Source organism: Grus americana, chromosome 15 (genome assembly GCF_028858705.1).
Source record: "Grus americana isolate bGruAme1 chromosome 15, bGruAme1.mat, whole genome shotgun sequence".
NCBI classification, from domain to species: Eukaryota; Metazoa; Chordata; class Aves; order Gruiformes; family Gruidae; genus Grus; species Grus americana.
In genome coordinates, this window is record NC_072866.1 from 2,188,440 (window position 1) to 2,202,820 (window position 14,381).

The 14,381-nt window shown below is 39.9% G+C and overlaps 1 protein-coding gene across 7 annotated transcripts in view; it reads left to right on the top strand.

Annotated features, from left to right (window-relative positions):
- CLUAP1 (clusterin associated protein 1) overlaps window positions 1-14,381 on the top strand; it is a 76,742-nt gene that overhangs the window by 24,711 nt on the left and 37,650 nt on the right. For all 7 annotated transcript variants that reach the window (XM_054843467.1, XM_054843468.1, XM_054843465.1 and 4 more), the window contains exons 6-8: window positions 3,122-3,205; window positions 4,998-5,131; window positions 6,306-6,447. In XM_054843467.1, coding sequence (XP_054699442.1) covers window positions 3,122-3,205; window positions 4,998-5,131; window positions 6,306-6,447 — 360 coding nt within the window. The remainder of the gene's footprint in view (window positions 1-3,121; window positions 3,206-4,997; window positions 5,132-6,305; window positions 6,448-14,381) is intronic.

Here is a 14,381-nt window from a genome sequence, read left to right on the forward strand (position 1 = left end):
AAAATAATTTTACACTTGGCTTCCCTGATTTTTAATTAGCATTTATCATGTAAAACTATAGCCAGGGAGCTCTTGGACACTTTGAAAAGGAAGCAGGTAAACAACCAGCTTGTTCATGAATACCTCTCTGGTTTTGTATATGTTTGTTTTCTCAAGTTGTAATTACCAGGCATAGTCCTAAATTGTTCTTCTTACCTCCTCTTGCCTTGATAGTTTTTTTTCTATATTTTTCATCTCTCCCGAGAACTCTATTTTTAATGGTTAATTTAAAGGAAACCTCTTGTGTATTATAATGCGTATTCTGATTAGTACACCTAATTGCAAAGAGTACATTACTTTAAAAGAAAATGAATGAGGCCATATTTTTCAGCTCGGTTTCGTTTGCACACCTTTTTTGAGCACAAGGAATTGTGAATACAGCCAGTGGCAATGTAATACCTGGTATTTGAACAAATTTTAAAAACTGGTTTTGCCTTCAAATATGCAGCTTATTTGTATCCACAGATTTAAGCATGAACAGAAGAGTCTTTGTGTAAAGCCAGGTTTTAAAAATCTCAGTTGTCATGTTACTGCATATTTTATATTGGGTAAGAAACATTAGTGAGGATGAGTTGGGATGGAGGAAAAATGTGCTTCATTTGCTCATGTGGTGAGTCGGAGATAGTCAAAGTGGTTTTGTTAAATTAATTTTCTTTAATTTGCTAATGGCTTAACAATGTTTAAATTGACCAACTGTGGTATTTTAAAGTAAAAGTTTTTCCTAATGTCTTCATAATCTTTGTGGGATATTTATTTTTCTAACGTGATCTGCCTTCCTTTTATTCGTCTTCTATATGGCCAGTTGCAGAGTCTTTCCTGAAAAGAGATATTAAAAATAAGTTTTCTCTTTGAGAGTTTTCATAGGATAACAGGAAATAGCCCAGTGACAGATACCCAGGGAAGCTGTTACAAACATCCATTAAAAATTTGTCAACAGCTTTGATACCCTCCACTTATATTTATTTTTCAAATATCTTTCCATTATATATTAAGATAATGGAAGCTGTAATGGTCCACTTGGATTCTCCTCTTGGTCTGTTGGGGTATGCGGAGGTTAACTGCCCTGACCACCTCCCTTTCCAATTTAGCCCCGGTTCAGCAGTCTGAAAATACAAATTTCTACTTTTGCACTACTCTTCGTTGGCCTAACACGTTTATCCAAGCGGGTGTGACTGTAGGACTGAACCTCATCCTAGAAAAAGATGTGGATTTCTGCGTGAAGATTGTGGTCTGTACATGAAGCTTCCATGGGTTGTAGAGGGAAGGTAGAAGACGACAAGACATTAAACTTGCATAACTATGAATAAAAGGGTAGATCTTCAGAAGTTTATCTAAACCCCATCAGTTACCCTGACCCAACACACACCATGGTGACTCGTGCATGTTCTGTGCGTGTTTTACCAGGCTACTGAAAGGAAATTGGTAAGGGGAGGTTTTTATCATTAAAAACTAAGGTCCTTGCTGTTTCTTTTATCTGTTTTAAAAGTGGGAAGGAAAATAATTTCCTTCCTCCTGCTGAGTGATAAACTATTTTGTTTGAATTATGTTCGCCCTGTAGCAGAGATCTCACTGTTGCCATCAGAAGAACCGAGTACAGTCGGCAGGGCAGTGTCTTCACCAGGCTGATCCTGGCTACCAGTTCAGTTCAGGCAAAGTCCTCACAAGTGTTTATTTGGCATTTTGTTGAGCTTGTTAAATCCATAATGTTCTCAGAGTAGCTACCGAGCTACATTATTCTTGTTGGGCCTTCCTCCAGAAGGGTCTACCTGTGGAGATATGTGTTGTGCAGACTCTTTGTATCTTATTTTCATCCAAATTAACTTTCTGCTGCTTGGAGCTTGTATTTCTGCGTGGACAGAGGAATGTTCACAAGCACTTTGGGCAGTGTAAGCTGTCACTGCCACTAACAGATGTAGCTCCTGTCACTATCCCCAACATAATATTTCTTCTACTTCTTTTCTTTTGCCAGAAAAAAGCGCCTTTGTGTGGGCTCATTCAGGGAACTGATCCAGCAGAGGACTAAGCTCAGCACAAAAAGGTGATTTTTTTGGCTGGATGAGCTCCTTGATTGAGTTCACCATGCAACTCCCTGAACTTGAGCTGGTGGGGACGGAGCTAGGCTACCTCTGCTAGTACTTGCCTATGCAGCCTGGAGTGTCTGGCATGGTAACTTAACAAAGTCATTGTATCTGCTGCCAGAATTCATCTTGTAGTAGGCTGGGTACAGCCTGTTGCAATGTGTATGAAGCATTTTTAGATTCTTAGTCAGATGTTCTCCAGAGAGATGCTATTTCCATCTTTATCCACCTGTTACCAAATGGTGTGCCAACATAAGATGATTTTAAAGACTTTTAGCTGCAAAAACCTCCCTCCTCTCCTCCCAGTAGCAAACAAGTAATCCAATGTTTTCATATAATGACCAGCTCAGGGTTGTAAGACATCATACAGACAAGTGCATGCTGAATACCCCTAAGCCCATCTGTCCCCAAAACTGCCGAGGATGGATGAGGTTTTTTTCATCCTTTGGGATCTAAACAGGGATTGCTGTTTTGATGAGGATTCTGAACCACTTGGTTATTGGAATTGGAGAAGCCCACACATCTGCATCATCTGATTTTCACGTGGGCGTAGGAGGCACCTGCCGAGTGACCCAGCTGCCTGGCTGAGTTATGAGCTCCACAATTTTTGTGACACTGCTCATCTACCTGCACTATTGTTTTCATGGGTCTTGCTGTAAAGATGATGAAATCTTCCGTACTACATTGCATACCTTGCTCAACATGTAATGACCAATGCGGTTTCCAAAAATCTGCATTTAAGAATACTTGCGGTTCAGACAGTAGCACTTATCTTGTTTTGAAAAGATACCTTAATTACTCGGTGTTAATCCCAGCTTCACGTAACTGATTTTTTCATCATCTCCTGTTCTTTAAATCATCTGAGCCTTGGTGAATGTATATTAAATCCTATGCCATTTATTATGCAGATGATCATATCATTGTTGCTTGATCACAATCAGTTCTGCATGTATTAGTTCCTTTGTGTAAAATTTAAATATATTGGTGTATTTTTTATTTTGTAGGAAGCACGAACAGAATCTATTGCCAGACCTTTGGAGATAAATGAGGCTGAGAAGGTGATGAAAATCGCCATTGACTGTGTTCTAGTAAGCAAAATTATATGTATTTAATTGCAAAATTATCATTCCTCTCCTGCAAGAGGAACATAACTCTTTTTATCACCAGCCTGGGGTTAAGAGTGCCAAAGCACACAGCACCTTCAGCTGGCTGGGCCAAGCAGTGCTGCACCTGGTTAGTTAATAGCTAATGTTGAACCCAGTGAATGGCTAACACAGACTTTGGTCTTTAGGTGACATCACATGTGTGAACAGAAGCTCATCAAGGCAGTGATCAGTCTGTGATGACTCCTTCTGTCGTGGTAATGAATATGGTTGCTGATGATCTTTCTGGTTTATTGGGGAAATCTGTTGCGTTCAAAGTGAATAAGCATGTTAATTGAAATGGATCGCTTTCCTGGCAGTGAGGGAGGCGTCTGCACAGTGATGATTGTGAGCTGTCAGTCAGAAATCACAGCCTGCAGCAGAAAGGATAAACGATTTTAGCAGCACTACCTAGGAGAACATGTTAAGACCTGCTCTGCTTTCAGACTGTTGCACTCTGTAACTGTGTTGGTTCAATACCCAGAACATTCCTCCAGTTGATGGATCAGAGAACTGCACTTGACCTCCCTTGGCCTCTGTCTTTGGAGAAAACGACAGAAAAACCCTCCGCATTTTAGTCATGTTCCCTGCCTGTGTTAGGAGCTCAGTAGTCACCCCAGAAGCTCTACAGGAGGGATAAAAATTGCCTAAATCAGCACAGAAATGTAAATCCCACCCACATTGTCTAAGCCATGTAAAGTTTGCAGAGTCAGGGCTGCGAGGTAACTCAAAATGTGCTGGTACCTCTGGAGTTTTGAAGTTGGGCTCTGGAAGCAGATGGCTGAGCTGGCCAAGCAGTGAGAAGAACGGGCCCTGTGCTAATTAGTGCCGTGGCAGTGCATCATTATGGTTCTCATTCCAGAGGCCCTTTTGTCTGTCCCAGTATTGCCAACACTGTCCCTGCTCCAGTGCCTGGGCTCCTGTATTTCTGAACCTTTAGCTGCACTCACAGCCACTGTGCAAGAATGGTAGTTAATTAAGTCCTAGTGATTACTATAAGTTATTTAACTGCAAACTGTATCCAATCCAATTATATAATTACAAGAAGTGGAGTTCCAGATTTAAACACCCAATGCATAATCAATAGATACTCCAGGCAATCTTTCCTTATGTTTCTGCTCCTCCTCACAGTCTGTATGAATTCTGAATGTTGTTAATACACATTGCTGTTCTACACAGTAGTGCTAATAAACTAGCAGCAGCATAGTAGAGCAACTGGCTCTTTGGGAAATATCTGTAACGTACCTCAGCTGCTTTAGTTCTGGGCGAGTTAATGAAATGACCTATTATAGCTGAGCAGCACCTAACAGTTACTGCTGGAATTTCAGCAAGTGTGAAGTCCTCTCTCTCTTTCACTCAAAGAGTGAAAGCTCTGGTTTCCAGAGCATGAGCGCACTGAACATACTCGGCTCATTTTAATAAAATGGAATATTTCCACTTCCCCCTCCTGATTCCTATAGCACGTGTTGCAATGTTCAGGATGCTTCCCAGATTTTGAAAAGGTGGATAAAACAAGACTTAGAAAAGGATGAAGGTATTTGGATGGAGTAAGTTCTTTTAAAAAGTGACCCTTATCTTGAAGATAATTTTCATTGCCTGGCCAGTTTATGTTCTAGCTCATTGTCACAAGGTTGTTTGGTAACCTGAGATGTGAGATTATACAGAAGAATGGTCAGCGTCTGAAAGATAATTCTAATTATTCCAGTGCATGCCATGGTTCACCATCCTTCTCTTTTAGGAACAAGTCCAAAAGACTAAAGGCATGTTGAATAATGTGGCTTTGGATGAAGCCAATTTGGAAGCCAAGATCGAAAAACGAAAATTGGAACTGGAAAGAAGCCAGAAGAGGCTGCAGACTCTACAAAGTGTTCGGTAAAGATTATGAACTGATTACCTACTGCATAAATGAGTCTTAGCATAAATGATGGAACTGTGCATTGTTAATGCTTAGAGTACCGAGGAGTGAAGTCTGTAATGAGGCTGAGATGATGGCCTACGGAAGAGAGAGGTTCTCTTCTCCAGAAATGCCCTGTCTGGATTGTAATTGTTCATTTTTCTATTACCACGTCTTTGAAATCAGAATTTCAAGCTGTTAAAAGTGGCCGAAATATTATTTGTTGGGGTTGCTTAATTGCTGCTTGAGCTGTACAAAATGGTCAGGTAGCATGTCTTTTCTTTTCCTTGGTCATTAGCCATAGATTGTGTCAGGTAGTTCTCTTGAAAATGACAACTGGTGCAAACATCCCCTCTGTTCCCAGAGGCTTCTAGCATTCTTAGCCACCGATTAAAAAAAAGTTCATCACTTGTTAGGATCAGTTCCTCTAGGCAGTGATACAGCCTGCCATAAAATCAAGATGTTCAGATTGATTTCTTGCCCTTAATTAAACTGCAGGTTTATACAACCTACAAGATCATGGTCTATTTTTGACCTCATATAAAAAAAAAAAAAGAGGAAATATTAGAAAAATGAGTGGTGGAAGGAATGACATTGATTCTTAAATACATTTGGATCAATAACACTTTGGAGGAAGTGTATTGGGTCATGCTGAAGCATCAGACAGCAGTAGTGTTCTTTGGGGTGCAAGAGTTAGCTCTGTTTTATAAGGACATCAGCACTTACTGGTGTCAAGTCTAGTTACGCTTGTAATGACAGCACAGTTTTGTAGCAAGTCTCCAGCACAGTAGGTGATTTACCAGTCATGCTACAAGCTAGTTCTTTTGGAGTCATGGAACAGCAGGGTAATTAACTTAGATTTGCCTGCTAAAGGGGCCAAAATGCTGCCTTTCTGCCTGTTTAGAAGGGAATAGTGGTGGGTACACAATAACCCTTCCTTTGCTATATGTAATTTTTGCAGGATAGTTTAATGAGGGTTTTTTGTCTTACGCTTTTAGTCTCTGAAGTAGTGTGGAACCTTAAAAACAAAGCGTCCTTTTAGATTGGTTTAGTAGACATGAAAAGGAAGCTGCAATACCAAAAATGTTTATTTCAGAATTCTGCATATACAGGTCAGTATTTCACTGAGTAGTTTGTGCTTGTTCTCTCCAGCCCTGCTTTTATGGATGAGTATGAGAAGATTGAGGAGCAACTGCAGAAACAATACAGTAGTTATCTAGAAAAATTCCATAATCTGACCTACATGGAGCAGCTCCTGGATGAACATCGACGGACAGAGCAAGAGATGTTTGAGGTAAGATATCTTAGAAATGCTCAGCAAGACTGTATATCCTGTAGTTCTTGGCCTTATAACAGAAAATGTTTTAATACCTCTTTGCCAAAGCAGCGCGTTACTAGCTGTAGAGCCAGCTCCAAATGACTGGCAGTTAACTGACAATCCAGTAAGTGTGACTGCACTTGGACAGGCAGCTTTATTTTTTGAGTTCGTTAAGTTAAACCAGTGTAATGATGTCCCTTTCCAGTCTCTGACTCCCCCTGACTCGTTTTCAGTCGATGGTTTTTGTTCATGAAGAATGTTTTCAGCATTTCTAATCTTCCTTTTGCTGCATACAACATATGTGCTAAGAATTTTTAGGTGCTTGGTTTTTATCGTCTGCCAAAAACTGGTGTATGAGGGTTTCTTAGTACAAGGCTCTTCAATTTCCTCGTAGTAGTCCTCTTCAATGAAAACAGCAAAGAGTATCAGTGAAAAGATCAGATATGCTGGAATCCTCGCTTGCACAGACTTCAGTTTTGTTTGGCAGAAATTCTCTTTTCCGTTGACTTGCTGAATTGTATCAGTTCAGTGCGATTCTCTATTTTGTATCCTGCTGGATAATCTGCATCTGTATCTCATCTTGCTCCATGCTTCCCTTTGGGTGTTTATTAGACTGCAGCACTTTCAGCCAGCCTTTCATTCAGCTTTCTGTAGCTTCATGTTTTACTTGCTGGCTTTTCATCCTTCTCACAGTCATTACCCGGTGTATCTTCATTCACTGAAACATGTTTTCAGTGAAGAACAGCTCTCCCCTTGGACCTTAATACCAGTGGGTGCACTATCCCTTGAGTTAACCAGTGCTTCCTCTTTCTGATTCATCCTATCTTTCATATGCAGATCATGTTTTATTTTGTCAACACAACTTACTCTTGTTCCTGGCAGAAATATGGGAGAGCTGTGCATAATGTTCCTTCTCTCTGGCTCTGCACGTTTTGCTTTTGCCATGTCTGTGCCTACTGATTTGAAAAGTAAAGTGATTTCACCCCAAGTTTTTTAGCGTTCTCCTTTAAAGTATTCATACTTGTGTTATAGTAAAAGTTTGTGACCTGTGCTTAGGCTGCAAATAAGGCACAGTAACTTTATAGTCCCTCTTCTCCTTTGATCTGTCTCTATTGCATCTGTGGGATCTTTTTAGAAAGCTGTGTTATTCTGTAGAACTGATTGTGCCGAGAAACCTTGTGCTCTGTTCTGGCACGTCTCAGCATTACGCAGTACAGCGTACAGGGGCTCTGTAACCAGGCTTCAGGCCCTTCTGCGTCTGGAGAAAATATGGTCATTTCCATCACCTTTTGGACATAGGAGAAGGCATGCTGTATTCTGTCAAAAGCTCAAATATTTTGCTGCATTATTTGCTTGAGGGATAAAATAACCTGTCTTTTAAAAGAGACCATGGGCATTTGACAACTTGTTAATCATTGTGAACCAATTTCCCATTAACCTCCCTTTTTATAAGCACTGTCTCCATAGACATTATTTCATGTATTTCTAATCTGTAGTCAGCTTGGGATTTTCGTGTGTCTTGTTTTATAATGTTCTAGTTCTTCCCCATATCTTTGGCCAAAACCAAGTTCTCCATTAAATCATAAACTTGAAATGAAGCCTAAAATCTAATTTTTCCCTTCTGTTCAAATGCCATTGAGACTTAATACCAAAAGTAGAAATGTTTTGAACTGAGCTACCTGAAACTGTTTATAAATTCATGCACAGAAGTTAGTAATGAGTTGGCGTACAGCTCTTCAGGGGATTTTTGTTAAAAGATAATAAGACGACGAAAAAGCCTTTGTCATTCAGGGCTGCGCCCGTGCTTAGAATATGGAGAACACTTTTTATTTCCCTTTTTCTCCTTCTTTCTGTGAGACACCTGGAAAATCTACCCATATGGCTTGGCTTTTCATTTACTAGGATAAGCAGGTAACAATGCTTCAGCATTGTGCAGAATTAAAGAGTGTAAAAGCTTGTGACAGAAAGATCAGTTTTTTCTCTGCACACTTCTATCACTTGTTATATGCAGTACACATTATTAACAGGTGTCAGAACTGGAAACATCTTTAAGATGTGTTTTATGCTAAAAGCAAAATGCCATCAGGTCTTCTGCATGTGGAATGTGTTTCTTGCCATGTCTGGTGGTCTGTACTTGGGTGTCTCTAGCTATGACCTCAAGTGATCAAGTTACTTGTGCTGTAGCTGTTAAAAACATTGTTTTTAACATTGTTAGCTTAAACCAACATGAAGTTTACCTGTCAAGTCTAGTTGTATAGCTTGAGCTTGACCCTGAAAGTACCCTAGGTTCATTTCATTTCACTTCCTGTATATTAGTCTGCTAAATCTTTTCACTAGGGAGTGTTTGGCCAGACCAAAAATAACAAAAATAAAAAAAGCGGGGGGGGGGGGGGAGAGGTACATTTGGCAGTTGAAGAATCTTCAGAACTGGAGAGAGAAGCAAGAGGATCAAGAACAGAAAATTGGAGTATCTAAAAATACTTAGAATATTTAAAGGATGAGACTCCAGCCATCTCTTTGTGGCAGCAATACAGTGACTCAGGTGGCCGTGACTGCTTTGTTGTGGAAGCTGTTGCTTTGGTAGAAGAGGAGGCTGTGTCTATGATTCTGTGTAACTCTTTTACTGCCAGATTTTCAGGAGTGCTGGAGTCCAAACTATTATTTGAAGTCATTATGAGATGTCAGTGCTCAAAGTCAGGCTCCAGGACTTGGTAACTGAAAGAAGATGAAGAATCTGGGTCTCAACTAAACCAAGAGACTTGCTGGTGCACTCCTATTTCCAAATCAGTGAAGGGATTTTTTTTTTTTTTTTTTTTTTAATTTCAAAAAGATGGTGCACTGCTCAATCCTTTTCAGTTTAGTTTCTCGCCAACCGGGAACACCAGGGCATTTCTCTCACTTCTTCTGGCAGTCTTGATCTGCTTTTCAGGTGGTGCTTCATCACCTTCAGCTGCTTGTTGGTGAAGCAAAACTGTGGGTCGTTCATTACATGCTTGAAAAAAAGCAATTTGCTCCAAAATGATGCTGCATCTTGTCCTAATGTTTATCATCTCTTGTCATTTTCAGAACCAACAGAGGAAAAAGTAACTAGGATAATTACATTTAATCCGTTTTAATACACACTGTCTCCAACTGTCAAAAACCACTGAAAATTATGTTGATTTTTTTTTTCAACCCTGATTTGTCTTTTGTTCTACCAAACAAATCTTAATTATCTTCTGTAGTAGAAGTGAGAGTCAATTCTTTTTATCATTGCTGTGTATTTTGTTAAATAGCTTGCCAGGAAAAAGCGACAGCAATGTAATTAGATTAATCCAGCACTCTGCGTGCTGTTCAGTACTGAGAACTGATTCCCAGACCCCTTTCCTTGACTAGGTGCATGTTTTTAGGAGGAATTTTTGTTCTGATTGAGAGACCGTTGCTAAATAACAAGACTAATCTCTAGTGCACTTAAATTCAAAGCTGTTTTGGTACCCTGCTGACGTTGCGCAGCTAGTGACCTGGGCCAGAGTGCATTTCCTAATTAGAAAAGTGATTTAAAGATTGTACCCAAGCACACAGTTTTAATTAAGCGACATTGAGCAGTTGAAGCGCTCCAGCCTTTCCAGACTGCAATGCTGGTCGTTTGCGTGGATTTTTTTGTGCTTCAGTGTGGTAGGTGTACAGTTGCATGGAGAGGAGCGCTCTGTAGCTCCTGTTGTTGTCTTGAGCTTCCTGTTCCTTTTGCCTCCCGGTGTCCATAATAATACGGAGCCATGGTTGGAGAGCAATTGGCAGGAGTCTCCTGCCAGGCACTGGCCTGAGAAATCTTTCTCTGTGTTAAAAGGAATTTAAAGGCTTGCTGTTGAGTCTGAAGCGAATGAATTGCCAGAACTGAACACTTAATTGATGATGAAATTACCACTTGCGGAGCACCTGCCCATTTGATGTGGAAACCCTTTGAAATGTATGAAAAATATGGAATTATTTGTCTGTTATCAACTCTCATCTGTGGAGATGTCAGAAGTCCTCACATGACTCCTCCTTTGAGTGAGTTTCTCACACTTATTGACAAATTGTCATGCACTACTTATTATTGGATTCAAGGAATTTAAATAAGGGTCTTTTGTCTTTGCAGTTTCCTTAGCCTTTTTTCATTTTCAGCCACCTCTTTTATTCTGTTTCTGTTCTCTTGTGCTGCTCATGGAATTAATCCATCTTCTTGCATTTCTGTGCAGAAGCAGAGACGTATGTGCCATGTCTCCTCAAAGATTTGTTCTTATTTTTCTACTTTGTAAAAAGATTCAGCACACTTCATTAATTTGTACCCTATTTTAAAGATGAAATTGTTTCTGATGTTTAGACATGAAAGCTATTAGAACTTTGGCTGCTTTAAAAATCAAAGTTTCAGGGTTTTTCAGATCTGGGGGTTGAAATTTTCTATGGACGTACAAATGAATGCTTCCCTTTTAAAGGACAACACAGATTAATACAGTTCAAAAAAGCATTTTTGAAACTAGCTTGTGTAATGCCAGAATAACTTGAAAATATCCTTTAGCATTTGCCTTGTCTCTAGACAGATTATGCTTGTTCTTTCTTGTGCCTCTCAGAGGACATCCCTGAAGTACTTCCTTCAGCTTTCTTCTAAGTTATTTCACAGCACTAGCTTTTATGCTAGTGCTGTGAAACCTCAACTAAGGAACACCACGAAGTGGTGGACACACCAAAGAGGATGTTCTAAGCCACCCGGTCATTATCTTTGGTTTGGGATTGCTTAAACCATTTTTCTTTTCATCATTATGATATTACTACCAGTAAGCAGTCCATCACGATTAAGCAAGGAAAAGCCAAATAAACAGACTGTGCGAGGAAAAGCCAAATAAACAGACTGTATTGTGACTTTCCCTCTGCAACCCACCCTCCCCAAATAAAATCCCCTCTTCATTAAACTAATGTGTTGGGTTTTTTTATCAGAGCTCCATACCCGAAGCAGATGCTTTATTCTAAATATGCACACAACAGGGATATCTGAGTTCTGCTGCGCTCTTGACATACTCCTTGGTTCTGCTGCTTTTCATGTCTTTTGCATTGAGCTATCCCATTTGAAATATTAAATCTAGATGTTCCCATTGCGATGTCTGCTTATTTAAATAGCCAGACAGAAGGTTAATATGAAAAGCAGTTGGTTACAGTCTTCAATCTTCTAGCTAATGTACATTTGAATTACGACTGTTTGGTAACATTTTTATAGGTACCAGGAGGGCACTCCTGGTCCAGTGTTGCTGAATTACATTGAATATTAGATGTAAAAGTAAGCACAGGCATCTTAATCGTTGATTGCTTCTATTTTGGCATTTAGTCCAATGTACAAGTATGACAGTCTTGGTGCACTGAGACGCACAAATCCCATAATGCAGAAATGTGGAAAAGAATGGAGGAGGAGGAAGGGAATGCAGAGGGCAAGAGTAGGGGCAATGGAGCATAGGGATAAAGGACGGAGGAAATTGCTGGCCTGAGAAATGATGGTCACGCGAAAGGGGAAGATGGAGATACAGAAAAGGTGTGAGGGCATGTGAAAAGCATGTTAGAAAAGATGAAAGTGTTGCTCTGTGCGTTCATTCCACTGAAGCAGAAATCTGCAATCCCCTACCAATACCATGGCAACTAGATCTAGACTCTCAAAGGTACCTCTAAGTGCCCTAAAGTAGTTGTGTGCGCACCTGCTTCTGGTGCTTTGTTGATACTGCCTTCCAATAAAAGGTATAGGAAAACTTCCTGGGAAATGAAAACAGTTGAAATCAGCTCAATTGATCTCAATCAGATCAAACAACTCGGTGCTTGAAGATCCACGTATTTGTCAGGATTATCTTGATATCTGATGTGCCAGATAGATGAACAAACTTGCCTTAGGATGCCAAATTTGGGGTCATTTAACTCACAGCTTCAAGTTCTTCATGTCTGACAGACTCTAGAACTTCTTTTTTCACAAACCTAGAGATCAAACAAGCATTTATTAAAACTCTAATCATCACTTGTATGTTTTTCTGACCAATGGAAACATTCATATTCTTCCTTCAGCAGCCCAAGAACTCCTTAGCAGAAGAGGTAAAGCAGTTCCTTGTGCATCAGGGCTTGGTGCTATGCTTGGATATGAAGCCCCTGCACAGGCTACTCAGTCTAGTTCGTTCTTGCCGCTGTTGTAAAACTGTGCAAATTCTGTTATATATGAAATCATCTGCAGTTGGGGAAGGAACACCGGGAGAGTAACTGTTAAGTTTTGCAGCGTACTAAGTCCGGGTGAGTTTCTCTGTCATGCCAGCAGTTGCTTCTGTGAAGTGTGCAATGTAACGGCTCTCATTGATAGCATAGCTTGGAAATCTGTGAATGATTTTCATGAATAGAAATCGGATAGTTTTTGATCTCTCATGCTTTCGGTTCTTAAGTTGTCTCACTGAATTTCTTCTGCAGTGACCCCACTGCAGAAGAAACATTGCATGAAAACAGTGTCTATTGAGTGACATATGAATGTACCATCTTTTAGTTTTTAAGTATTGTCTTTATTTGGTTTTATTTGGTAAGAAGGTAGAATAGGAGGATTGTTCATATTACAGTCATTCTGCCTTCCCTCTAAGCCCACATTATGCTTTTGAATATTCAGAAGTACTTCAGACATGTGAATTATGTAACAGAAATCTAGCTTGGAATTCACTCAAAATAGGAGACAACCAGATCACTTGAAGCAACTTTGATCAAGCAGATCAATTTGTTTTTCCTCAGAGATTAACACAGAAATAAAAGTCATTATGAGAAACCTTTTAATAGGTCATTAAAACCCAAGGAATTGGTTGAAAGAAAAAGTTAAAATAACTCTTATTTTGGGACTGATGTTTTGCAAGTGATTTGCACCAAATGACATAAGTATATAATGTTAAAATGATGTATGTGAAATTTAGGAGGTTTCTGCTCTGCTACTGCACAAGATAGTTAATAGCTGAGAAAAGTAGCTATGAGACTAGCATTTTGAGTTGTACGAGTATGCATCATCTCATAACATGAAAAACACTAAGGTTTTAGGTTTTAAATGTTAAATAGTAAACTAGTTCTTAATTTGCTAGCTGTGTAGAAACAATTTCTAGTTCAATTCTGTGAAACATGAAAATTAAACACTCTCTACGCATGAACAGGATAGGAGAGGTGTTGTGGCAGAACCCGTCTGACACCCACCTAGCGCACGGGCTGGCAGCGTGAGTTACTGCGCCGTGCACAGTCATTGCCTTCTCTTCTGAGAGCTCCAGAATACTATCGTGATTCTTTGAGGATGATTCTGATCTTGAGATACCCGTGGGCCAAATTGCAAGCCATACCATTTCAGAAGCATTGCAGCAGGGTCAAACTTCAGGACTAAGGAAAGGTAAGAAATCCTGGGGCAAACAGTATGCCTTTCTGCCCAGGGTCAAGTTTGCTTTGCTAGAATTTCATTTACATTCTCATTCAGGCTTATCTTGAGCACAACGTAGTCCTGAAATCAATGGGAACCTCCATTTTAGGCCACTAGACTCTGTGAGAGCCTGCTTTTTTTTTTTTTTTTTAATTTTTTGATCTGGAGAGCTATATGTCTGTCTCCTACTCAGGCTTTGTTGTGTCTTTAAGAGGACTGATGAGAAACCTGACTTGATCAGACCCCAGCCTGTTAGGCAGGGTCTAAGTCACTTTGGCAGTGCCGCATTCACTTTAAATACCTGATGGTGGCTGTCTTCTAACAAGAAATGAGGATTTCATATACTGCATCCTACATCTCAGTTCCTCCTCAACTACAAGGATTTTTAAACCAACAGCTCATGTTTCTTAATCTGTAGAGTAAGCTAGAATGAAGCTATACTGTGTCCCTACTACTTAGGCTGGGTGATTATGTGGAGAAGAATACAGAATTA